At 43.4% G+C, this 25,894-nt stretch overlaps 2 protein-coding genes and 2 non-coding genes across 4 annotated transcripts; 3 read left to right on the top strand and 1 right to left on the bottom strand.

The window, feature by feature from the left end:
- Positions 1-127: 127 nt before the first annotated feature.
- Positions 128-8,252, bottom strand: ptcd3 (pentatricopeptide repeat domain 3). Its single transcript, XM_070913319.1, has 23 exons — positions 8,164-8,252; positions 7,589-7,641; positions 6,917-6,956; positions 6,703-6,748; positions 6,527-6,595; positions 6,139-6,243; positions 5,781-5,904; positions 5,576-5,679; positions 5,154-5,315; positions 4,945-5,005; positions 4,367-4,449; positions 3,567-3,711; positions 3,364-3,414; positions 3,197-3,286; positions 3,018-3,046; positions 2,561-2,667; positions 2,320-2,398; positions 2,005-2,095; positions 1,780-1,865; positions 1,530-1,675; positions 1,352-1,393; positions 780-938; positions 128-258 (listed from the first exon to the last, which is right to left on the bottom strand). Exons 1-23 carry the CDS (start codon positions 8,250-8,252, stop codon positions 213-215), a joined length of 2,007 nt encoding a protein of 668 aa, XP_070769420.1. The 3' UTR covers positions 128-212.
- A 330-nt stretch (positions 8,253-8,582) lies between these two features.
- Positions 8,583-25,769, top strand: polr1a (RNA polymerase I subunit A). Its single transcript, XM_070912946.1, has 37 exons — positions 8,583-8,671; positions 9,178-9,286; positions 9,368-9,463; positions 9,669-9,818; positions 9,981-10,091; positions 10,256-10,341; positions 10,751-10,856; positions 10,952-11,030; positions 11,368-11,485; positions 11,716-11,857; positions 12,004-12,165; positions 12,262-12,384; positions 12,476-12,703; positions 12,788-12,895; positions 12,974-13,120; positions 13,742-13,933; positions 14,130-14,279; positions 14,544-14,727; positions 14,811-14,893; positions 15,765-15,923; positions 16,575-16,673; positions 16,820-16,972; positions 17,148-17,230; positions 17,939-18,104; positions 19,112-19,235; positions 19,742-19,842; positions 20,010-20,209; positions 20,510-20,677; positions 21,122-21,257; positions 21,484-21,638; positions 21,788-21,917; positions 22,070-22,177; positions 22,568-22,840; positions 23,562-23,762; positions 24,429-24,546; positions 24,648-24,812; positions 25,265-25,769. Exons 1-37 carry the CDS (start codon positions 8,595-8,597, stop codon positions 25,363-25,365), a joined length of 5,091 nt encoding a protein of 1,696 aa, XP_070769047.1. The 5' UTR covers positions 8,583-8,594; the 3' UTR covers positions 25,366-25,769.
- LOC139291915 (small nucleolar RNA SNORA5) lies at positions 15,091-15,227 on the top strand. The gene has a single exon (XR_011597612.1). It is a non-coding gene; the product is annotated as a small nucleolar RNA SNORA5 (small nucleolar RNA).
- Positions 16,272-16,408, top strand: LOC139291916 (small nucleolar RNA SNORA5). The gene has a single exon (XR_011597613.1). It is a non-coding gene; the product is annotated as a small nucleolar RNA SNORA5 (small nucleolar RNA).
- Positions 25,770-25,894: the final 125 nt, after the last annotated feature.

The raw sequence follows: 25,894 nt of genomic DNA, 5'->3' as shown, positions 1-25,894 counted from the left end.
TGAGCTGAAAAGAATCATATCATGCACGAAAAGCTGGACAGAAAGTGAAAAATGTGACACATGGTGGTTTAGTTCTGTAAAGAGAGCTACTGGAGAACTCCCTGAACAAGGAGGAATAGACAGTGTTTAGATTTTATTTACGTGACACATACATTTTTATTACACAGACAACGAAACAAGTACACTCTGTATGGATTTGTCAGATTGCTGCATCAGTCAGTGGGCTCTTCTGCAGACTCCAGTTCAGATAATATGGCTCTGGATGGGACAGAAAAACACAAGTTTTCAGAAAACACACATGATTACATCTACCTCTGTAGTTTCCATATCTCTATATAAAATGTGCCCTGAGATAACTTCTGTTGGGATTTGGCGCAATGTAATACAATTGAATTGAATTTATTTTAAAGCCTAAAAAGATAGCCACCCTACCCCCAGGCTGGCTCAGAAGTAAGAGCCATGTCTCCATGGTAACAACCAGGGACAAGTGCTGACCAGTGGCACCAAATGACAAAAAAGCAAGCAAAAATAAGGTCTCCTCATTTGCTAATTTGTTTTGCTGAGATGTTGTGAAGCAAATAATGAAATGGAAAAGAGTTTTTAGAGAGCGCTATCTATCTGAAGTCTGACTCTCCGTTAGATCCAAGTCTGTCTTTGTGAAACAAGCCCCTGGTGTTTGCATAATGCCAGTGATCAGCCCAAGGGTGCTACAAATGAAAAGACATATTAAAAAAATTAAATAAAAAGGAACAACTTAGCCTTTGCCTCCTCCTCCTCACCTTTGTTCCTCTCTCAGGTCAAACTCAGCCAACGTTCGCTTTGCCAGCCTCGGTGTTGCAGACAGACAGAAGGCTGCAGACAGCTGGACCAGCTCCACTGCTCTCTGGGGGGAGCCCTCGCTGCGACACACTGACAGGAAGTCCTCGAACAGCTCCTCGCTGGAGAACAACACAACAGGGACACACACACACACCTCAATGGAGAGTCACTCAACCATTTGTGTGAATATGACTAATTACATCTTTACCCTGTTCGAGTGACATGTTTACTGTTTGTGTTGAAACCTCCTGTCATGACAAGTTTGAGATGCTGGAGCCAACAAACACTATTCCAGTTTTACTGCTTGTTATTGCCAGTTAGAGGATGTAACACATTTCCTCAGATGGCACCTTTTTTTTAAGTGACACTAGCAGCACTAGTGTTTCCTGTTTGTATGATAAATGATAAACATGTCATAAATCGGAGCGCTGTGGTGACTTGAAGACATTCAACGTGGTAAATATAAAGTCTTTTCGCTGCCAAAACGGTTGTTCCCTTCTTTATGTTTGCAGTTTCCAGGGCAGAGACTTACGGAGGAACTCTGTTCTTGGATTTGAAGAGCTGCAGCATCTCCCTGCAGGGAAGAATAGAGAGGAGGTGAAGCCAGATGGATTTCACTTTAACATCATTTGGCAGTCAGGCTCCAGTAAAAGCTCTCCTCTAAGTAGACAGACAGACAGACAGACAGACAAGACAACTGTCTCTCTTACCAGGCCTGTTGGGTCTTGTTGGCTCGCAGCAGCAGGGAGGCGATGTGTGAGAGGGAGGAGGTGCTCCACTCCAGACTGGGCCTCCCTCTGTCTCCATCAAACACACCCTTTACATCCAGAGCGCACGCTGCAAAGGCCTCCTGAACCTGCGCGCGCACACACACACACACACACAGGCAGAAGTATATTCATGGACCCAGCCAGGTTGACAGAAGGGCCTTCTATGCTTTGCTATCGCAGCCTCACTGACCTCAGGACTGTGTCTGTCTCTGGCCATCAGGGTGAGCAGCTCCTCCACCAGATCAGCCTTGTTATCATGACCCAGAGAGCGGATATCTGGATAACAGAAAACAGACTCAGATACTGTTCATGTCTTTGGAGAGAAATGTAAAGGTGGCCGGGTTTCTAACAACATAAACACGGCCAATGTCGTTGATTTCAACCACTGCACTGAGATCCTTTAACCATAACTCACCTTTCCATATAGCGGGCAGCAAGTCCAAGCGACTGTCTGTGTCCAGAGCCTGCAGCAGGTCCCTCAGTCCCTGAGGGTTCGGGTAGTACAACTACAGACAGAGAGCGTAATCAAATGTACTGTTCATTTCCATTTGATTAACCAAGACAACATCCAAGAGCGGTGACTGTGCACAAAACTCTCTCAGATTAATCTCAGTTATGGATGTCTTGTGAAGTACCAGCTGCAGCTTCTCGTATCTTAAAGGGTATTCTTCATGTAGTACAAGATACGGTCTGCAGTAGCACTACTGAGCAGGAAGAGAGATGTACTGACCGAGGGAATGAGCAGTCTGTACCACTTCAGTATCACGTCGATGTGCTCCATCATACACAGCAGGCTGAAGAAGCGACCGCTGGAGAGGAGAGAGGGGAGGTCCAGTTACACACGGCAACAATGTGGAAACTCATCTGCATAATCTAATCACTAGATTTCCGCTTTCAGGCCATGTTGAAGCTCATAAATATGTAGCAGGTACAGGGGATGTGTTTTAGGCGGCTGGAAGGTTTTTACTTACTAGTAAATACTCTGTTGGTAGGAGTCTCCCAGAAGCCTCCAGTTCTCTCCCACTTCTACTAGACTCTGGACCTTATAGCCCAGCTCCAGGTCTTTACTATCCAGACACTGTTAAGACATAAACAGGTTAGGTGGACACATTTAAGACTTTGTAAAAAAAACAAAAACTTAAAATGCTAGTGGGGATTACAATTAAAACGAATCCATCATCTGAAATAAACAAAGCAGTCAAAATCAGCCTGTATCTGATCACAATTAGCTAAATAATATGAGGAATTAAAAAAGGATGTCAGGATTGACTGAACTGAAGTTAAGTAATGTTAAGTATAAATCTAGAAGTGCTTGAGAAAAAAAAAAACAAGGCCTCAATTAAGAAACTTTTAATATAAGATTATGTCATTGTTCTCTCTGCAGAAAAAAATATTAATACAAAACAAGTTACAATCAAAAAGACTTACTATTCTCATAGCGCTGGAGAAGAACAGAACTGGATAGAAAAAGAGAGAAAATACAAAATCAGCATTCCAATGATCAGAATTGTTCTTGTGTTTTATATCCATTTGAACCCAAAAAAAAGGGAAGATATATTTCCCAAGTTGATACTATCAACTCTTTACACACATCCACCACAACATACCATCATCAGGGTCCTGGCAGGTGAAGCTGGTTCCTGCCAGCTCTGACATCACTTCCTGTAAAATGTCAGTGTTGCCCTGGCCCGAGGAGGCTGGAGAGGAAACAAAGACACTTAAAACGACTTGGCATTCGGACAGCCGGCGATTTTCAACACCGAACTCTGTTTACCTGCTTTGAAAAAGATGGCCAGGATGTGATCAAAGGAGGCCAGGCTGGGGGCTGAACACACACACACAAAGTTTTTTTTACAACAGATCATCATCATCATCTTACGACTGTACCTCTCTGAGTGTGTGTGTGTCTGTGTGTGTGTGTGTGTGTGTGTGTGTGTGTGTGTGTGTGTGTGTGTGTCTGTGTGCGTGTGTGGTCACCTATTCCCAGAGCCTTCATCTCATTCAGAGTGTGGAGAGCTTGTGTTTTGGCCAAAGAGCCGCAGCGTCTCAGAGCTTTGAGGACACTGTTGAAGGTCAGCTGGTTGGGCTGAACTTTCTGCTGACTCATCTGGTTCAACAGCTCCTGCAGACGGACCGAGACACACGACCGTCAATCAAGGACAGTGCAGCCTTGTGCCACATTAGGGGGTTTTACCGCCCCGCGTGGCTAAAAGAGCTGCAAATTCACACACATTTCACACAGTAAAAAATGTCAAACATTTTTCATTACGTCTCTTCAGAAGCATTTATATTTCTTTTTCCATATTTTTTTTTTGCCCCAAAATATTAAAGACATAATAATTCTGAAATAATCACATGAACAAAATTGTGTGCAATGCGAATATGAACCATTTGTCATTTGTGAAATCATTTAAGAAATTATAAATCAACTTTTCACGCCAGCATTTTAATCGCTTTAATCTAACAGAAAATAGAGTAAGAATGATGAAATAACATTTCAAATGTTGAGGTTTTAATGATTTCTGAAATGATTTCACGCTTCATTTCATCATATCTTGTTCATTTATTTAATATTGAACATTTTGGGGCTCCATAAGCAAAAACGTATTCATCTATAAAAATGTCGCTAACTGATGTTAGAATGCATGTAAAGCATATGCAATGTAATATTGAATGAGATGAAAAGGTCATCTGGAAAGGAAACCTGGCGATGTTTGTTCGTCAGATCTGTACAAAAGCTCTGTAATGCTGAGTGAAACAGTGAAAAAGATTCTCACAGTGACGAGGTCCCATCTCTCGTTGTATTTATCTCTGACGTCTGGAGCAGCTGTGATCAGAGCGTTGAAGATGTGGACGTCAGCTGGAAACAGAAGGTTGGGTTATTTAGTCGTCTGCTTCCAGGACAAGAAAGGAGACTAACAAGCCAGTTAGAGTTTAGATAGAGGTGTTATCTGCAGGGCTGAGGGGCTCATATTTAAAGCCACTTTGTCTGGGAATTGAAAATGTAATTCTCTGGCACCACCTAATGGTACTATCAGGAATAACACCGTGACTGACCGCCATGCACAAGGTCAAAACCAACATACTGCGTTTTCAGTTGAGCATACTTGAATGTAGTAAGATGTGGGACGACGCCATTCACAAAATATCACTTTTTACAAATCTTTAACCACTTCTTGAAATAAAATAAATATATTTTTAGTCACTGAAATTAAAATAATCTTAAAAACAATCATTTTAGAGTTGATTCAAATGACTGTACATCACTTCAACCTACAATTTCTACTCCAAATATTGCCTTTTAAATGGTGCTAATGAGCTATTTTGTCTTCTTCTATTGCGTCTTGCCACCTACCAGTCTGTCTGTTGTTCAGCATGTCTGTGTACATGCTGAAGGCCTTTGCATAGGCTCCATGCTGTGGAGAGACAAACATAAGCACTTAATCCAGATGCAAAATAAAATGACCATTTCACTGCCAACTACAATCCCTAGACAACACAATAACCAGCCGGTGGGTCTGCTGACGGACATGAAGAAGCCCTTCCAGTACTGAACGTCCGTACCTTCACCATGCCTCTGATCAGAGCAGAGTAACACTGTGTGTCTCTCTCCGACAGCAGGTTAAAGATTCTCTCTGCGTTGTTGTTTTCTCTCCAGGTGGACTTCAGGAAGTCCGATGCCCGACGGAACCTCCCTTTCCTTCTCTTCGCCTCCTCTCCCGACTCCTAAAAACACAAAAGCAAACATACATTTAGTATCAATATGATGTCTGCAGTCTCCAGCTGAATATTTTGGGGGTTTGGACTGTGGATTGGACAAAACAAGACATTTGAAGATGTCATCTTGGGAAACTCTGACGGGCATTTTACAGACAAAAAGATATGGAAATTATAATAGTAATAACAATAACCGCTGCAGCCCTAATTGTGTCAATCTTTTCTTGTCTCTGACCATCGCCCTGAGGTTTTGATCGGGTATGACTCACCGCGTCCTCCGTCTGTGGTCCTCCCTCCTGGACAGGGTCTCTGTCAGAATAGAGACAGATCAGATCCAACAGCTCGTGGGTTGTTTCCATCGAGACCGCTGTGCCTGGTGGGATTGAATTTGATGAGACACAGTTGATGTAGAAGGATTAAAGCAGCATTCCTAAATCAGAGGATACGTGTGAGTGTGTGAGTGTGTGTTCTCACCAGCTTGCAGTAGCTGATCATACATGTCAACAGCAGCTGTAACTTTCCTCAAGTTGATCCGTTCCTTCAGTGCCTCCTCGCTCACCTCCTCAAGACGCAGCGACACAGTCTCTGGCATCAGACACTACACATGTGTGCGCACACACACACACACAACAAGACAATCAATCAACCGGTGCAATGAGAATCAACCAATATTGTTGTCCAAGACCCAAAACATCACAGGATATTTTTACTTTTAAAGTGGAACCAAACAAGATACGTTTCCATCTCACACACACACACACCTGTGACTATATACTCTCCAGTCCCCTCTGCGTATTCACTCAGTATATATATGCGTGTGTGTGTTTCTTACTGGTATATGTGGTTCAGCAAAGTCTTTGGTGAAGAACTTGGGATTGCTGTTGACAAAGTATTTGGCTGCAGTTCTGCCTGACTCCTGAGAGAGCGAGTACAGCTTCTGCAGAGAGAGAGAGAGAGAAAGAGACGATGCATCAGTTGGAAAATATGTCACAGTGAAACAGTGTGGCACCCGTATATACTACAGCAACTACAGCAGAGTGCATGCTTTATTGTGATTATGTGTGCAACAGTGATCTGAACTGTTAGTGGTGAACATTTTAACCAAAAGCAAATACATAAACTGCGGACAGATTACTGATTTCAAATTAAAAATGGAAAACACAAATAAGTCAGCTGAGTAACGTAATGTCTGTGTAAAGTTTAGCGTGTTTTTGACGTACAAACTCAGTGGAGGTCCTGGGAGAGAGGTAAGGATCATCCTGGAACTCGTAGGGATATGCTGTAGTATCCTGGAGGGAGAGAAGGAAAAAAGGGGTAACACACAGACGGACGGACAGATAAACAAGTAAACAATCCACACTGAAAGATCCACATCAGCATCAGAGAGACAGCTTACCCTGCTGACAGTCGAAGCCAGAGCCTCCAGCACTGCCTCCTTGCTCCTGTTCAATACAGGGTGACATCAGTTCACAGTCTTGTTCATGCAAACTGAAATACTTTAAATAAGCTCTATTTCAGTGAGGTTTCTCTGAGCGACACAATAAGGTACACAGAGTAGCCTGCACTGTACAAAACGTCAAGACTTCATAGATAGTGATATGGACACATACCATGTTTTCTTCCTGGGGATGACAATAGTCTCTGTAGATTCTGCAACCACATCGAAAAAAAAGGGTTTGATTTTAATGTCTAATTTCTAGACATTTTCCAATAAATGCTCCGAAAAATTTAAAATATTTGAAGGATCAGTCCAGGTTTTTTTTTTTTTTTTTAATTGTCAACAAATCCCATGAGAAGATGAAAACCAACAATGTGTTTGGTTTGTCCATCTCTCAATTCTCTACTCTGGGGGGGGGGGGGGGGGGGGGGCCTTTATCTGGTGGATCAACTGTAGTCACTGTAGTCACTGTAACTGCAGTGTCTATGTTGATCTGTGCAACAGTGTGGCTCACTGATGTGTTTTTGGACAACAATGTAAGCCTATGGCACAGAGAAATAACCTATATCCTCCGTATGTTCAATTATACAGATGACAGTAGTGGTACCATCAAATCATTGTGGGACTACGATCTCCAACTGCATCCTTTCAGTGAACCTGTAACCACAAGCAGTAACCCTGATACAGGTTTCCTGGAGGATTACGCTTCCTACCTTTGAATGCATTTATTAATCAGCCCTCAACACAAGGATGACTACACTTGGGCTAATCTTATATTTTGAAGTAGTTAGCATTTTCTCACACTGACACAAGAGTGTTTCAGTTATGACTCACTCCAAATTACCTTTGTTGGCTTCTGCAGCTTGTTGTCGCAGAGCTGGAGTCCAACCAAAACTCCTGGAAAAAAAGAAACTGATTAACTAAGAAGAGGTACATTTTGGAATAGACTGACTTCAGTTACTGGTAGGCTCTGTATTAATAGATCCCCCTTATTGCACATACAGCATCTATTATCGAAGTAGATTACGCCTGTTAAAGGAGGACGTGGGCAGGATAACATCATGACAGACCTTCTAGTTGCAACAGTTAATGATATGAGGTCAATATCAGTCGGAAAGCAGAATGTACGTAGGCTGAATGCAGTGAGGATGACTGACAGACAACATTTGTCCCGTTTTAAAAACCCCACGTTTTTAACTGTTAAAGACAAACCGATAAACCTTACTTACATCTGCTTAAACATCAAACAGATTGCCAACATTTGCTGCAGTGATGTAAGTTACCTTCATGAAGACATGACCTCCTGTCAAGTGATGCTAGCTGCAGGATATAAAGACTCGTGTAATGACCTAAATTAAATGACAATAAAGCCCACCGAATAATACTCTCATTTAAAACACAGCTGTAAAACTTGCTTACCTGTGAACCCATAACTGCTCGAAGTTATTTAGCAAAAAACGGCTATTTCTCTGGATAGAATGCCCTACGTGCCAACCGGGCGCCGCCATGTTGTTACAGAGTGAAGGCTTCTGGGAGGGAGAAACGATGTTGGCTCAGAGAAGGGGAGAGAAAAATAATAACAGTTTGTATTTTCAGGAAATACTACACTTTGCCCACACGTAACGTCGAGCCAGTTCAAACCTTAATATTGAGTCAGTTATTTAAAAAGTGGAATATCCTCTGAGTTAATGGAAAAGCCAAGTCATCTGTATGTGTGTCCCCCCTCTAATCTCAAGTGTGGTCGGACGGTCCCACGTGTGAAACGGGCAACTTTTGCGACGCATGTGGTTTACTAGTGCGCCATGAAAGTGCGTCAATAAACACCCCGAAAGTCTGGACAATACTCCAAAATGTTGTTTGGAAAAGAAGTGCCATGGCGGCGCTTGGAGGGCATGTCGTTTGGCATGTACTCTGCCGAAGAGATAAGGTGAGAGATAGCTTGTTAGCTTCTCCCGCAAAGTACGCATATTTCAGCTCGGAGTTGCTGTGTCAACGTACATAATAGATATTTCGTGTTTGTTTTCTTGTGACCAAAACCTGATTCGTTTGCAGCATGAATGTGAATGTCGGTCAAGTAAAATAACATAACCCCCCCCCCCTTTTCTTATCCTGCCTTTTGTTGTTTGTTCTCATGAGACTTATATAATACATATAATGCTGTAATATGGGAAATGTCGAAATCATTCTAACCTCCCTGTGTCAAATGTATTACTGAGAGTGAGATGTAGCTCACTTGTCTGAGGATGAGAGTGGACCCTGTATTGTAGGGACGTATTAAGATGACACTAAACAGACTAAATACTGATTATACACCAATGTAATACAAATTCAACTACCAGTTATGCACTGTAGTAGTAAACTGACCTGCTAAGAATCCAGTGTCATTGTGGACGCAGTTAGTATAATAACACATCCTTCTCAATTCCTGTTCAGAAAGTTGAGCGTGAAGACGATCACCAACTTCAGGTTCCTCAATGCTGTTGGGAACGTGGCCCCGAACAGCCTGTACGATCTGGCCCTGGGACCTGCAGACAGCAAAGAGGTACATCTCCACTGAAATCATATCACACGCTTGTCTGTTTGCTCTACGCTACAGTAAAGACTCTGTTATTGTTTTTACCAGGTGTGTTCAACCTGCTGTCAGGACTTCAACAACTGTCCAGGACACCTGGGACATATAGAGCTACCTCTGCCTGTATACAACCCGCTGTTCTTTGATGTAAGCATGTCCACAAGTACACCACACAACCGCGCGTATACAAGCAGGACACACGTGCTTACAACTCAACATTGCTGGTTGTAATACTGGTAATGATGGACCAGCCTGATAAATCAGTATTTACTTTATAAATGTGTTTCAATCCACCTGCTTTTATATATTATTTTTAACCAATATTCTTTTCTCTCATCTCCTCCTTCATCAGAAACTCTACCTGTTGATTCGTGGTTCCTGTTTGGCGTGTCACATGTTAACGTGTCCCCGGGCCGCCATCCACCTGCTGCTGAACCAGCTGAGGTTAATGGACCACGGGGCCATGCAGGAGGTCTACCAAGTAGAGCAAGTTCTCAACCAGGTGGGTTTGAACTGGATAGGATTGTGCAGACTAAAGCACACTTAATCCCAAAATAAAGCAACCATTACTTATCATTGCAATACTTCCCCGTTGAAGTGGAGAGGAAATTGATGGGTTATTATTTAGGATGGTGTATGAACTGTGTGTGTGTGTTTGTGTTAGCACCTGGAGGAGAATCCCAAAGCCACCGGAGATGAGATTGAGCAGGTGCTCAAGACGTTTACAGACTCGATAGTTGGAGTGAACACTGAAGGGTCCGAGAACACCAAACCGGTGAGTACACACACACACACACACACACACACACACACACACACACACACACACGTACACAAAGGCATGCCGACACATGGCACTCGAATACAAACATAAACACACACCTAAAATCACATTAGGGCTGTTTTAATATGACTTAAAATATGTGTTTGTGTGTGTAGATTAAACACCTTGTTGAAAAGAGGAGCAGTCTGATAAATGACTTCTGGAAGATCCACATGAAAACCAGGAAGTGCCCTTACTGCAGGTAACTTGATAAAAAAACAAAGAAGATCTTTTTATATTAAAGCTTTACCATCAACCACCTTATTATCAGTCATGTGGAGCCAGCCATACTTAAAAGGTATTTATATACAGTACGTCTGTGGTGGTTTTGGTTTAAATATGGGGTGTACTATTGTACCATTGTGATTTTTCGGCCTTGTTTTCTACATTCAACAATTAAGCACACAGGAGAAAATGACTGCAATCGCCCGCTCTGTTTGTGTTACCATGATAATCAAATCGTCCTTACTAATACAAATGGTTATTTACTCAGAAATCAGACCACAGGGCAAAAAATGGCATAATGATGTAGTGCCTCTTTGCTGAGAGGCTGATAATAGTTAAATTCCTAACAGGCCATTTAATGCTGTAATTATGGTTTGTGTGTGTAGTAGTGGCAGGTTTACAGTGCGCCGTGAACACAACAGTAAGCTGATTGTCACAATGCCACAAGGAGTGCAGACCAGTGACAATACTGATGGTGAGCATTATTTCAAAGTATTTTATATGTGTCTTTGTGGAAACCCTACCGTTACATGCGTACACACAGTAAATAGACCTTACCTGTCCTTTGTTTTTGTCTTCTTGCAGAGGATCTGATGGCCGGGAAGAGAGTCTACCTGACAGCTAGTACAGCCAGAGAACACAGCAACAAGCTGTGGGAGAAAGAAGGTAGGCCAAAGAAAAACCAAAACAATGTCCCACCACCATGTGCATAAAACAGGTCCAGATTACATTATATTTAAACATTTAAAGGTGGACATTTGAATAAAGTATGGTCTCATCAGAGGGGCCATATGACTGGAGTAATAACATTTTTAAGATTTATAAAAACTGTGAATCCAGTAAGAAGTGCTGTATTTATGATGTGAATCACTGTGTCCTTTTCTAGCAAGTATTTCTTTGGTATTAGAAAGTAATTTTTTTTAAAGGATGCAAAATTGCAGAGTAGGAAAAACTTCAATCGCTTTTGTGTGAAGCAGCTCTTATCTCTTCTCTTTTCATCCAGGTTTCTTCTTGAGGTGTCTGTTCGCTGGGCTGGAGGAGGGGACGGCGGCAAAGGAGAGAGAGAAAGCTTTCTATCCAGACCTCTTCTTCCTGGAGCTACTGGTGGTCCCACCTTGCAGGTACACATACTGAACCACTGATTGTTTAAAACTGTACTTGCTACAACACAAGACTAGACTTTCTTCGGTAGCATTGAAACAAAACAAGCTGGGAATAAAATCCTAAATATATGCCAGTAGTGTATGTCGTAGACGTATTTATTTTTTGTGTGATAATACAACTAAATAGCAAAAGTATTGATGTTAGCAGAAAGTGTGTGACACTGCTTTATCACACCGCTCCCTGTCAGGTATCGTCCGATCAATCGACTGGGTGACCAGATGTTTACAAACGGTCAGACGGTCAACATGCAGGCTGTCATGAAGGACTGTGGAATCATAAGGAAACTCCTGGCTCTCATAGCGGGGGAGAAAATGCCTCAGGAGGAAGAGGTGATAAGACACTTGTGTTGCGATCTGTTTTTTTTTTTCTTTTTTTCTCTATGCCTATACGCAGAGCTGCATACAGTAGATCCAGTCAAAACAGCTGTGTGATTGTGAACAGAGCACGTCAACCTGTCCCCTCTCGTCCTTCTCAGGCTCCTGAACAGACAGACCAGTCGTTCCTGTCGGGAATCCCCGGACTGACAATAACAGATAAACTCTACAACATCTGGATCCGGCTGCAGACCCACGTTAACATCGTCTTTGACAGCGAAATGGACAAAATGATGACGGAGAAATACCCTGGAATCAGACAGGTATCATATACACAGATGCTGCAGTGTAATCAGCCTCCCTTTCTGTTCGCAGATAAAGACGTTCCAGTTGCCTAATTGTCTCCTCGTCCCCGCCAGATCTTGGAGAAAAAGGACGGATTGTTCCGGAAACACATGATGGGAAAGCGAGTGGACTACGCTGCACGATCTGTCATCTGTCCAGACATGTACATAGGGACCAACGAGATAGGAATACCGATGGTACATCTATATGAATACTATCAGCATTGATCACCAGAGCTCCAAGTTTGATCCAGAATGAAACAGACATGTCTCCTCCGTGCTTGCGCAGGTGTTTGCCACCAAGCTGACCTACCCCCAGCCCGTCACTCCATGGAACGTGAAGGAGCTTCGTCAGGCCGTCCTTAACGGGCCCAACGTCCACCCCGGTGCCTCCATGGTGATAAACGAGGACGGCAGGAGGACCATCCTCTCAGCTGCCAACCTCGCGCAGAGAGAAGCTGTTGCCAAGCAGCTGCTGACGCCCTGTCCCGGTCCACATAAGATGCCCATGAAGATAGTGAGTCACATGCTGCCTGTACACCCTGCAGTATAAGTTAACCGTGACACGGCCCCCCTCACTCTCCTCCTCCCGTCTTTCCAGGTGAATCGTCACATAAAGAACGGAGACGTTCTGTTACTGAACAGACAGCCGACTCTGCACAGACCCTCCATACAAGCCCACTGCGCACGTATCTTGCCAGGAGAGAAGGTGTTCATTGGTTTTCTTGTGATTTATTGTCGAAGCAGGATGGACTTGATATGTAACTAATTGTACTTGATGTCACAGGTACTAAGGCTCCACTACGCCAACTGCAAGGCCTACAATGCTGACTTTGACGGGGACGAAATGAACGCGCACTTCCCTCAAAGTGAGCTGGGCAGGGCCGAGGCCTACACGTTAGTCAGCACCGACCAGCAGTACCTCGTCCCCAAGGTGGGTACGACGCAGCTCGCCACATTCCTGAACTCTTAACAACGATAGCTACAAACACCCGATTGTGTTTCTAAAGTTTCTGTCTTTGCTGTTTTCTCACGATAATTATCGAGTATCAGACATTTGATTTGCTAATCAAGGCTAAATTAGGTTGCCCGAGTACTTGAATTGGGATAAAAAAAAGAGAGCTAGCAACTGTACTCTGTCACACAAGACATAAGACAAGACAAATAACTTAATAGACCTATGTTTGTAGATGATAACTAGCCGACACAGTTTCGAAAAAAACTTGCAGGTGGTAAAGCCTGTTTATGCACTATGAATAATATTATACATTTAATATAAAAGCATGTGCTTGCACAGTAATAAAGATAACTAACTGATACTGATATTTAACCAGATCAAAAAATATGAGCCTGCACAACAACATATACATGCTTGAAGCTGATATTGAATATGTTGCAAGAATATATGCCTGATGGTCTAGATGCTGTTTCAGAGCCCGTGTTCATCAGTAAGTGACAGCACACACTAAGAAGCAAAAACGGTTGGTACTGCTGAGTACCTCTACATAAACACGCACACAGGTCTGCACTCAGGTTTTCCTCTCTTATCTTTTAGGACGGTAAACCTTTAGCAGGTCTGATCCAGGACCACATGGTGTCAGGCACGAGGATGACGATACGAGGCTGTTTCTTCACTAGAGTCCAGTACATCGAGTTGGTGTACAGAGGGCTGACTGACAGACCGGGCAGAGTGAAACTGCTGCCGCCGGCCATCCTCAAACCACAGCAGCTATGGACGGGGAAGCAGGTAATTGAGCCTGTGACATTTTAGTCGATGATTCAGTAGATGCTCTTTGGCTTTTTGGGGGTGCGCTCTGACTGTGAAGGCAGGAAGAATCAATGAAAGCAATGATAAGTCAGTTCAGCCAAAATGTTCCCTGCTTCTTACAAGAAAAACACGACTGTGTCCGTAAACTGCTTTAATTGAATGGTGTTTCTTGCAGGTGGTGTCGACACTCCTGCTGAATGTCATCCCGCAGAACGCTGTGCCCCTCAACCTGGTGGGCAAATCGAAAATCCCCAGCAAAGCGTGGATCCAGGTCCCACCACGAGCTGCTCCGGGATACAGGCCCGACAGCATGTGTGACTCGCAGGTACGCGCGCACACACACACACACACACACACACACACACACACACACAGGTGGAAAGATTCCACTGTCCAATCCAAATGGACATGTGTCAACTGTGATACAGCTTGATACACACATGACTCCTACAATGTTAAAAACATGGAAAGCAAATTGAGCTGGGTGAGGAGCTGTTTAAATATTGAGCCAAGTGAGTCAATATTGGACATTTTAATGTGTTTTTTCATATTTATTCACCCTCTTTCTTCCCTTTCTCTTTGTTCCCAGGTGGTGATTCGTCAGGGGGAGCTGTTGGTGGGGGTCCTGGACAAAGCTCACTACGGCTCCTCAGCTTACGGCCTCGTCCACTGCTGCTATGAGCTGTATGGAGGGCAGACCAGCGGCAAGCTGCTCAGCTGCCTGGCTCGGCTCTTCACTGCTTACCTGCAGCTCTACAGAGGCTTTACTCTGGGTAAGAACCCAGATACAGGGAACGAGTCCGTTTTTGAAGACAGAGGAGGGGGAATTATTTTTAAAACTGTTTTGTGTGTTTAGGTGTGGAAGACATCCTGGTGAAACCGGGTGCCAACAAGCAGCGGAAAAAAATCATTCAAGACTCGCTGAAGATTGGCACCAAAGTGAGTTGAAGCACCAGCCTGTTCTGGTGTTTTCATTGTTGCTGTAAAATCGAACGTGGTATACGTCGAAGGCCCTGGATGAACATGTGCAGAGCACTTTCATGACTTTTATGATGGCATTTTGTGTTATTCAAACAAATGAACAAAGGTAAAACATACATGCCACTAGTCCACAGTAAATAAGTGTTTGGAAGAATAGCAGCCTTGTCAAATTCAGTGCCTCCTCCTCAGTGGATGCCACTGGCCAAAATGGCTGCCACAGTGAAGGTGTAGTTCATGGGCCCCATGGTGCTCTATCATGGCCACTGGGGATAAATATGTACTACACACAAACACAAACATGTAGGTATTTATCTTTACACTTCTGTAAACTGCATGTTGTGTACCTAGGTCAGGGGGTAGAGGCATCCATTGCTGTCTGCCACAGTGCTGTTAGTCATACTGCCATTGGGGGGTGTCAGAGTCTGAATATTTCTAATTCTGCACATTGTCTCTTTAAAAGCAACCGCTCCACTCTGTTCCCCAGCTAGTTGTTAAATGTGTCTGTTTGCAGTTTGGTGCTGAGTAAGTCATGTACAGTGGGTTTATAGAACGCTGTTGCTGAAAACGACACGAGGAGAGCACCGAGAGTGAACCAAAACTAAACAATGAGCTGAAACTCGTTATAAAGCTCCATAAAGCCGAAGGGAACTCTAACCCTAGGGGAGCAGCAGGTTCAGGTGATAATCCTCTTTAGGTTCATCCTTACGAGCGGGCCCCTTTTACATTGTTTTCACATTGTCATTTAATCTACAGCAGCCGATTATAGCGGAAAGGGAGTGGTAGCGTTATCTAGTAGACATTTTATTTTTTTCCCTTTCCGTCTTCTAAGGCCCTCCAGGCAGCCTTCAACCTGCCCTCCAACGTGGATCAAGCTGAGGCTCGGAGCCGCTGGCAGGACGCTCACCTCAACCCAGACCAGAGGGACTTCAGCATGGCCGACCACAAGTTCAAAGAAGTGGCCAACCAAGTGAACAATGACATTAACAAGGTAACCTGCCACTACTACTAGCAGTACCACCACTGCTACTACTGACAGTCAGTACTGATTACATAATACCCGCGTGGTGAAATAGAAACACATACAAATACAGTAGAACCAGCAGCGGATTTAAATGAAGCCTCAGATATGGCGATCATTAGTGGGATTTAAGTGAGCTTTGCAACAAACCACAGGCGCAGTTTCAACTACAGCTTCTGAAGATATAGCAATGAGGTGTAAGAGGGCACATGATTTCTCCTGATAACTGAGGTTCAAGCCTGACTTAAAGCTTAAACTGCCGCCAAGCTAATGAGCTACATGTGGACTAGTCCACAGTAAATAAGTGTTTGGAAGAATAGCAGCCTTGTCAAATTCAGTGCCTCCTCCTCAGTGGATGCCACTGGCCAAAATGGCTGCCACAGTGAAGGTGTAGTTCATGGGCCCCATGGTGCTCCATCATGGCCACTGGGGATAAATATGTACTACACACAAACACTTAGTGAAATGAACTGAAGAGTACCATTACTGTGCAGCTGTCATGTGTAGTGTTGTTCTTGAGTCTTTGAAAATCTGAACTGCACGTTCACTGACAGCTGCTGCTGTGGTGTATTTGTTGCTTTGTGCTCTTAATGATAATAATGATGTGGACTGTGTTCCTAGGTGTGCATGCCAGTCGGACTCCACACCTCTTTCCCAGACAACAACCTCCAGCTGATGGTCCAATCTGGAGCCAAGGGATCTACTGTGAACACCATGCAGGTACCCCCCACACACTCACCTCACCTTTTTTCTCACACTGACTTTAATAAAGCCTCATACCCTACAAATACCCTGACCTGTGTGTGTGTGTGTGTGTGTGTGTGTGTGTGTGTGTGTGTGTGTGTGTGTGTGTGTGTGCGTTTCAGATTTCGTGTCTACTAGGTCAGATCGAGTTGGAGGGCCGTAGGCCTCCACTGATGCCTTCTGGGAAATCCTTGCCATGCTTCCAGCCATATGACCCTGCACCTGGTGCCGGGGGCTTCGTTTCCGGAAGGTTCCTCACAGGCATCAAACCACAGGTACGTGAAGAGAGCTGTGTTTAAAAGTTGCCTTTTTTCACTGTAGCTCCTGTTGAGGACTGGGATGCCAAATGGCACATGTGAAAGTCCTCTCTAGCTTTAAGTCCTTTTTGCAACTTAAGATGTTTATGCAGATTCTTGTCAGTTTATGATGCATTTCTTTCCTTGTAATCAGGAGTTTTTCTTCCACTGTATGGCTGGCAGAGAGGGACTGGTTGACACAGCCGTGAAAACATCGAGATCAGGATACCTGCAGAGGTAACGTTTAACTTGCCGCTTAGTAGTTCGGAAAAGGCAGCGGCCATCTTTAAAGTGTGGTCACATGAGTGTGCAGAGGCACAGTTGCACACTTAGACTTAGTTGCACATATCTGTGCAGGCCCAGTTCACTGTGGTTTACATGTGAAACATTTTCTGTACATTCTTCTGAGGCTAATAGTTAAGGGGGAAATGGAAATGTGTAGGTGGCTTCTCTGGTACCACAACGGAAATGGCATTCCACCTACAGCTGGTTTTCAGCAGTTACTGCTGAATAGTTATGGGCATTTGTCTCACTGAGATCACAGAAATATTGGATGTCTTTGCTGGGAGTTTCCATACCAACACGTGTCGTTTTCTCTGAAACATGACCTGACCATGATCCCACTCAGCTCCAGGAGGTCTTATTAGTTTTGGCTTCAACACAGTGAAAGGATGAGTTTCACCAAAGATTTCAGATGATTTGGGAGGGAGACGCTGCCCCCATATGGCTTTTGCAAATGAGCAATGGTTTATTCACAGTTTTGTAGTGTGAAATATATCTGAACCAGTGGAGCAAAGTAACAAGTTGATCCATGATGTGAACCAAAGCAAAACCTCCCCAGAACGAAGAAACTCATCCTAGGATGCATTGTCCTCTCCACCTCTCTCCTTCGACTTATCTTGCCCCTCTTTTCTTCTACCCTCCCTCACCACCTCTCCTCTGCAGATGTGTTATAAAACATCTGGAGGGTTTGGTAGTGCAGTACGATCTGACGGTGAGGGACAGCGATGGATCTGTGGTCCAGTTCTTGTACGGTGAAGACGGACTGGATATCCCCAAGACTCAGTTCCTGCAGCCAAGACAGTTCCCCTTCATAGAGGACAACTATGAGGTAAACAGAGCACAATGTGGATACTGGATTCTAAGACCTTTACCCCGCAGCAGAGATAAGTGAAGCCTCAGATATGACTTTTGCTCCTGATAACAGGTTTCCTGATTTAAACCTTAAACCTTAAAAGCCACAGTGAAGGTGTAGTTCATGGGCCCCATGGTGCTCCTTCATGGCCACTGGGGATAAATATGTACGACACACAAACATGAAGCGGCATGAGCTGAACTAGTGAACAGCACTGTTGCTCCGTATCATGACTGATACAGAAACGTTCAAGGTCTTTTGTTATCTGTTGTTCATCACTGAGTCTTTGAAGATTAAAATAAATGAACCTTTTTAACTGGGTAAAAGATATCAAAAACATTATATATAGTATATATGCTAATTCTTCCCAATAGTTACATGAGAATACTGATACCACTCTCATATCTGTGTGTCACGTACGGTGCAAGAGCCAGGAGGCTATTAGCTTAGCTTAGCTTAGCATAAAGACTGGAAGCAGGTTGAAACAGCTAGCCTGTCTCTCTCTAAAGTGAAAAAAAAAGAAGAATATGCCTAGCAGTGCGTTTACTAATGAACACGATGTATCTTGAAATAGTCACAGCAAGTACACTTTACATTTTAGTTTGTAGAGGAATGAAACAAACCAGATGGTTAGTCTGCATTAGCAGACGGAGCCACGCTAGCTGTTTCCCCCTCTGCTTCAAGTCTTTGTGTTAAGCTAGGCTAATAGTCTCCTCTTACTGTACACACCCAAACTTCCCTCCTGACCAACACTGTTTGTTTTTAATGTTGATGAAACCGCTCGCCTCAGGTTCACACACAAGTCCTGTCTTTTCATTCAGCACTGAGCAGGGAGGCCCTTGCTACTTTAAACAGTGTCATTGTTTCCAGTGTTTGAACAAAATCTGGATTGCCAGATGTCTTCCAGCACATTGGGGAGAACATTAACCTGAACAATGATATAAAAAAAAACAACCAGCCGTGTATTTTTCCATTCCCGTCAGGTCATAAAGAGGTCCCAGGGCCTGGATGAGGTTTTGACCCGTTTGGACCCTCAGACTGCCAATCAACACTTTACAGCCATCCAGCGCTGGAGAGCAAAGAGAGAGGTGGCATCTCCACGGAGAGGTAGATAAGAGAAGATAGTTTGGCTGGGCTGTAAAATGAGCTTTGCTGCTCAGACTGATCTGTCTGACTTCCAATCACATGTTTAGATGTATATTTGAGTTGACTAAAATCCACATGTATTGTTTTTTTCATCCCAATTCCCCCAACAGTAAAACCCAAGTAGCATTCTTTGATTCAAACCAGAAAGTGTCTAGAGTTTCTCTGGCTTTAAGTGCTGTTGAAAATAGCCAAATACCCTTGAAGATGACTTGAAGCGTATGTCAACAACTGCTGGTCATTTTAATGCGTTACACTGTATGTTTGGTAATCTGTCTTATTCACTTTCTAAAATCCCATTAAGTCTGAGATCCCACTTTGAGCTGTTCCAGATCGGTCGGATTCATTTGATGAGGAGAATCCAGGACATGGACAGTGAAATGTTGTATTCTGTATCTGTATGTTGCCTATGTGGATGTCTGTCATGTAATGTGTGTCTGTGTGTGTGTGTTTTTTTGTATCTGTGTCAGGAGCATTCTTGCTGTTTTCTCAGAAGAAGTTGGCCAAACTGAAGCAGACTGAACAAGGAACAAGGCTGGATGTCAACGGCAGGAGTGCCGCTGTACTGCAGGTATTAATAACAGAATAACAGATTTAACAGAATTGAAATGTACAAACTGTCGGATTTGGTGTCACACTCTGTTCCTCCAACCTCATGCACGTGGACTAAAGTGGACTTTAGCCGACCTTTTAACCTGGTGGAACCAAACAGTAATTTGAACTCTGCTTCCTCCATAGCTGTTAGAGCAGTGGCACTCTCTGGATGAATCCAGCAGATCCAAATACAGCAGGAAGTCCTCCCGCTGCCCAGAGCCCTCCCTGGGCTTATTAAGGCCTGACGTCTGCTTCGGATCAGTATCTGAAAACTTCCATGACATCACAGACAAATACCTGCAGAACAGAGGCGCGATGAGTCAAGACCGCCTGGACGCCCACAGGTACTGAATGTGTAAAAAAAAAAAAAAATCTAACTATAAAATGTAATACAACTGAAATAACAGTGGAAAATACCATAACATTTATTTGTAAGCCAAATATGCAAGCATGTGAGGATTTTTAGCATTTTGATCAATAGAAGTTGAAACCATACAGCCTTCACAACCAATAGAAGGAAATACTGCCACAGCCAGTACTCCCCACTTTGAATAATAGATGAGGCTTCAGGCCTTTATATGATAGTGATTTGCCTTTCTGTGTGGTAAAATAAGCCCCATGTCGCTCTCTCTGTGCGTCTTCAGCCTTAGCCAGCTGTTGCACTATAAGTGGCAGCGTTCGCTGTGTGATCCAGGTGAAGCAGTGGGTCTGCTGGCGGCTCAGTCCATAGGAGAGCCCTCCACCCAGATGACCCTCAACACCTTTCACTTTGCCGGCAGAGGAGAGATGAACGTCACTTTGGGAATACCTCGGTAAAGTCACCTCTACGCCTAACTCTGTCATCTTCCCCCATTTATAGGGAAGTGAGTCCGTTTTAAATGAACAACAAAAATCTTTCCCTGGTTTAAATTCTTATGAAACACACCAGTCTTTCTATTTTATAGACATAAAATGTATCTGGAGGCATACATAGTTTACATTATGTACTGTCCCCACTGTCAACCACTGCAGAGAGTAGTGAAAGAGCAAATGAGGAAATAAAGGGCAGAACTGTCACTGGACTTGACACTTTGGGGTTATAAAAAGAGCAGCTGTGTAGTGAAACCACAGAAAACTGTATACAGTGTAGAAAATGTGCCTTCCCTAAAACCCCTACCCAACATCAACACTGCTTACTTTTGCCCACTTAACTCTTCCCTGCTTCCACCGTACTTTTCCTCCATGCCTCACGCTTTCTCTGTATGTATATCTGGCAGACTGAGAGAGATCCTGATGGTGGCCGGCTCCAACATTAAAACTCCCATGATGAGCGTTCCGGTGCTAAACAACAAGAAGGCCTTGAAGAGAGCCAAGACGCTCCGTAAGAAACTCACCAGAGTCTGTCTGGCTGAGGTAGGCACCCGCTTCTCTCGTGGTATTTTAGTTACTTCCTTTTCATCTTCTGTGGTTGTTTTGGTGTCTTTTTGTCTTGCCAGGACTTACTCCTGCCTTCATTTTAACTCTTTCACTTTTCAGTGTTTGCAGATGTCCTTTGCATTTGCATTGTTGGTGGAAGGGTGGGGAGTTAAAAGCTAGAACTCACCACAACTGCGGGTGTGCTTGTGTGTGTTGTGAGCAGGTGCTGCAAAAGGTGGATGTGGTGGAAACACTGCAGATCGAAAATCATGAAAAGCTGCGGACGTTCAAAATCACCTTCCACTTCCTGCCCCCTGATCGTTACTGTGACGATAAGCTGTTATCACCTGAACAGATCCTCCACTACATGGAAACTAGGTGTGTGTGTGTGTGTGTGTGTGTGTGTGTGAGACAGAGATTGAGTGGGCTGTTAGTTTCTCCTGTACCAGAGTCCATTAAGAAATATACTCATATTAACCTCTCATCTCATCTGTTTTTACACTTCATTTGGTTGTTTGTCCTCCCAGGTTTTTCCGTCTCCTCCTCGAAGGCATTAAGAAGCGCAGCGCCAAGTTGGCTTCCATCGCCGTGGAAACAAGGAAGGCCACCCTCAGAGATAAGGACAATGATGGTGATGCGACAGCTGACTCAGCAGGGGTGTGTTTTTAATTGGCTTTTTGTCATTTCAGTATTTGCTATAGGTTTTTATTTTTAGGATTAGTGTTGTCACTCGTCTTTGAGTGAACTTTCCTTTCCCTTTTTTGAATTAAAAAAATCTGAAGTAGCTTTGTCATGTTGACATTCATCAGGTAGATGACGGGGAGGCCGAAGATGAGCGAGATATTGTTGATGACCAGGGGAACGAAGGAGATGCCGATGCTTCAGATGCCAAGCGAAAGAACAAACAGGAAGAGGAGGTATAAAGATGGAAGAAGTTCTTTAAATTCAAAGACTATGTCACGCTGTGGCCTGTGGATAAAACCGAATCCCTTGATGTTCCTGAAAATGGAAACCTCAGAAATGCATTTCATGTACTCTTGTGAACATTTTCATCTGATCCGCATTAGAGGTGGTTGCTGAAGGATTACAGCTGACTAGTTTGGACTAGAAAGTCTTGGGCAAAACTTTAGGCACACATGTATGTGTATAAGTATGAGATCTTCAAGTCTTACAACATATTGTATAATCTAGTAAAATGTGTGTGTGATTTGGTTGTACTAATCAAACAATCTGCCCTTTACCTGCCTTAAATCCTACAACATTTTAAATCTGAATGTAAAATGATTTCACTCTGCTTTCCTCTGCAGGTGGACTACGAGAGTGAGGAGGAGGAGGACGGAGGCGAGGATGGCGAGGATAAAGAAGATCAGGGGGACGAGGAGGGGGAGGTGGGGGAGAATGAGGAGGCCACTCTGGAGGAGTCCCAGCTGGAGTCTGAGGTCCGAGTGGAGAGGAGGAGCAAACGGCAAAAGAGAGAGGGAGGAGAGACCTTGAATCAGATGAGAGTGAACACTGTTCTGGAGTCCAACCCGGCGATAGAGAGATACTGCTACGACTTCCAGCACGAACTGTGGTGTGAGGTGAGTTTGTACGCGTCACACGAGCAGATGAAAAAGGTTTTAGGTGACTTCTCTTGAGCTTTTCGTGTTTCAGATTTTAGATTAGAGTTCAAGGAAAAGGCAGGCTATATTTCGTCTTTTTATTATTTACAGCAAAAGCTCTGACTGGAGTGTAGCCATAGTTTTGTATAGCTTATTCCCCCTGCTGTCTATTAAATAAAACTACATAAAACTATGGTTCTGATGATAAAAGTCCTTTTGTAAAGGCTCAAAGATATTGTTTAACATATGACTAAACATCAAACAGCGACGAGCACCATCCTGCTACATGATGTAGCCATGTCATCTCTTTCACCTCTCCTGCTGCTCTCTTGGACTGCCTGATTCAAGCTAATATTTGAAATGAAATGCGAGTGGTTCTCATAAGGCAATATATCTGTTTTTCATTGGTTAAACACGTTCTGTGATCTCGGCAAAGTCAGCTAAACCAGTTTAATACTGGTTCATTGATTTAAAAACAGCTGAGCAGACACCTGTGTCAGGCGTAATACATTATATTAATGGGCACATGCCAGCCAATCAGAACTGATCTAATATAATACCCTCTTTGTCAGTAGATTGGAACATGCTGGTTTTAAATCACACAGACTTCAGCTTTCAGATGTCTTCAAAGTGTTAGCCTCAGAAGGTTATTATTTAAACCTCACTCCCTTCACCCACCTCTTGTCTTCCCTGTTTTTAGGTTCACCTGGTCCTTCCGGTGAGCAAGGTGCACTTTGACCTCACCTCGGTTCTGTCAACACTGGCCCAGAACGCCGTCATCATGGAGACCAAGGGCTTGACACGCTGCCTGCTGAGCGAAGCCACGACAAAGACTGGCGAGAAAGAGACTCTCCTCAACACGGAGGGCATCAACATGCACGAAATGTTCAAGCACAGTGATGTATGTCAGCGCTGATGGTTATACTGCAAGACATTTTGGTTTTGGTTTGTACTATAAATTATTTATTTCAAAAAAGGATGCAACACAGCCAAAAACATTAGCCTAACAAAGCGGTTAATAGTTTCTTTTTGACTCTCTTTCTGCAGAGAAAAGAATGCCAAGTGAAATCAGCACAATGTACACAGTTAATAGATGAATTGACTTATCCTTAATATTTCTGTCTGTTGAAACTGGACATAAGAAGTACGACCGCAGAAACATCTAGTGCATGTATGTAATATATTGTGATGAGAGCTTGTTTGTTTTTTGGAGGGGGGGGGGGTTTGGCCAAAAACTGACTGTAAATCAGAAATGGCACACACTTTCAGGACTTTAACTCATAAATAGCAAGGCTTTTTAACATTTACTGACAGTGTCTACAAATACACTGTGACGAGTGATATTTACAATGCAACGGTTTGAAGTCATCATCCAGTGAGGATTCAAGATACAGCCATATATATTTTTACCAGTCACATTTCCTGTTTGACTGTCGTAGATTCAAGTCTTGCAAAACAAAGAGGATATTGCGAATTTGTGTCACAATACCATTTAAATACTCAACAAATTCTTTTTTTGTGTATTAGGATTCTATTAGACTAGTGAGACTATTTTTTTTTTCTCCAGATCTTGAACATCAACAGACTGTACTCCAACGAGGTCCATGCCATGGCTAACACCTATGGGATTGAAGTGGCTCTGAAGGTCATAGAGAAGGAGATCAAAGATGTCTTTGCTGTCTATGGTACACACGTACACACTCGCACATATTAAAACCCCCGACAACAGACCACAAGGCTGTCAGACTCACTCAGGTTTTGTCTCTACCTCTTTGTCTGTCTCTAGGTATCGAGGTGGACCCCAGACACCTGTCACTGGTAGCAGATTACATGTGTTTTGAGGGTGTATATAAGCCATTAAACCGGCACGCCATCCGATCCAATTCCTCCCCTCTGCAGCAGATGACCTTCGAGACCAGCTACAAATTCCTCAAACAGGCGACCATGCTGGGTGAGGAACAGACGATAACAATAATAACAACAGCAAAAGAAAATAATATGCAAAGCGATTTCTACACATGGATTGATTTTGTCGTTCTTTTTAGCAACTTATTGATCAACAATAGTGAACAAAGCTTTGACAGTATGAGCAGATGTTTTCTAGAGTCAGTGCCACAGTGGATTGTTTATTACATTTCTTCCATATACATTATGGGTAAAACTTGATAAAACTTGGAAATATGGAAAAGTACTGTCTGGGGCATGTTGGCAGTGGTGTTGATTGTAATCTGTGCATGAAGTTCCTGCAGTGGAAACGGGGCTTGGGTGTGGTATTAACTAAAATATAAATACTAAAGGTTTTCACATTTACTCAAATCTATCTATGCTGTGAAGGTTGATGACTTCAGGGACATTGGAGCCTTTTTGGATTCCTGTTCATGGTTGCGTTTCTCCCCTTTTCAGGATCGCACGATCAGCTGGTGTCACCCTCGGCCTGCCTGGTGGTGGGGAAGGTGGTCAAAGGTGGGACTGGGCTGTTTGAACTGAAACAACCTCTGCAGTAGGAGAAGAGATATCGCAGCCAGATTGGTTGGGTGTGAGGAATAAGAACACCTGGCATGGACTAATATGAGGACAGACTTTTATAACACCTTTTATCTCAGTCCCAACTTAAAGTGGCAGATGTGACAAATGTTCTTTAATATTGGTGTTTTGAAGAATATTGTTGTAATGTCATTGATGAATGAATGTAGCCCAGCCATTGTGAAAGGATGAAAACTCTCTATTGGTGGTGAATAAAATCACTGAGCAGTCACTGTATCATACTATAAAAGGCTGCATAGTGGAGGTTTACAGCCCAAACATTCAACACAATATCCAGAGGGTGCTATTCCTAGAATAGAAAATAGAAAAATCACAATTTTTTTTGTTTTGTTTTTGTATTTAATAATAAAATTTAAGTTAAAAATGTGTCTTTTTGTTTGACAGTGTTAGAACAGTGATATTATGATCCGCTCACGGGACAGACGTTAGGCGAAAACCGAGGGCTCGTATTACGAAAGAGCGGAAATGGCGACATGTTCTGGCCTCCGA

Source organism: Enoplosus armatus, chromosome 10 (assembly GCF_043641665.1).
Source record: "Enoplosus armatus isolate fEnoArm2 chromosome 10, fEnoArm2.hap1, whole genome shotgun sequence".
NCBI classification, from domain to species: Eukaryota; Metazoa; Chordata; class Actinopteri; order Centrarchiformes; family Enoplosidae; genus Enoplosus; species Enoplosus armatus.
The sequence above is the reverse complement of the archived record's forward strand: the minus strand, read 5'-3'. Positions and strand labels throughout refer to the sequence as shown.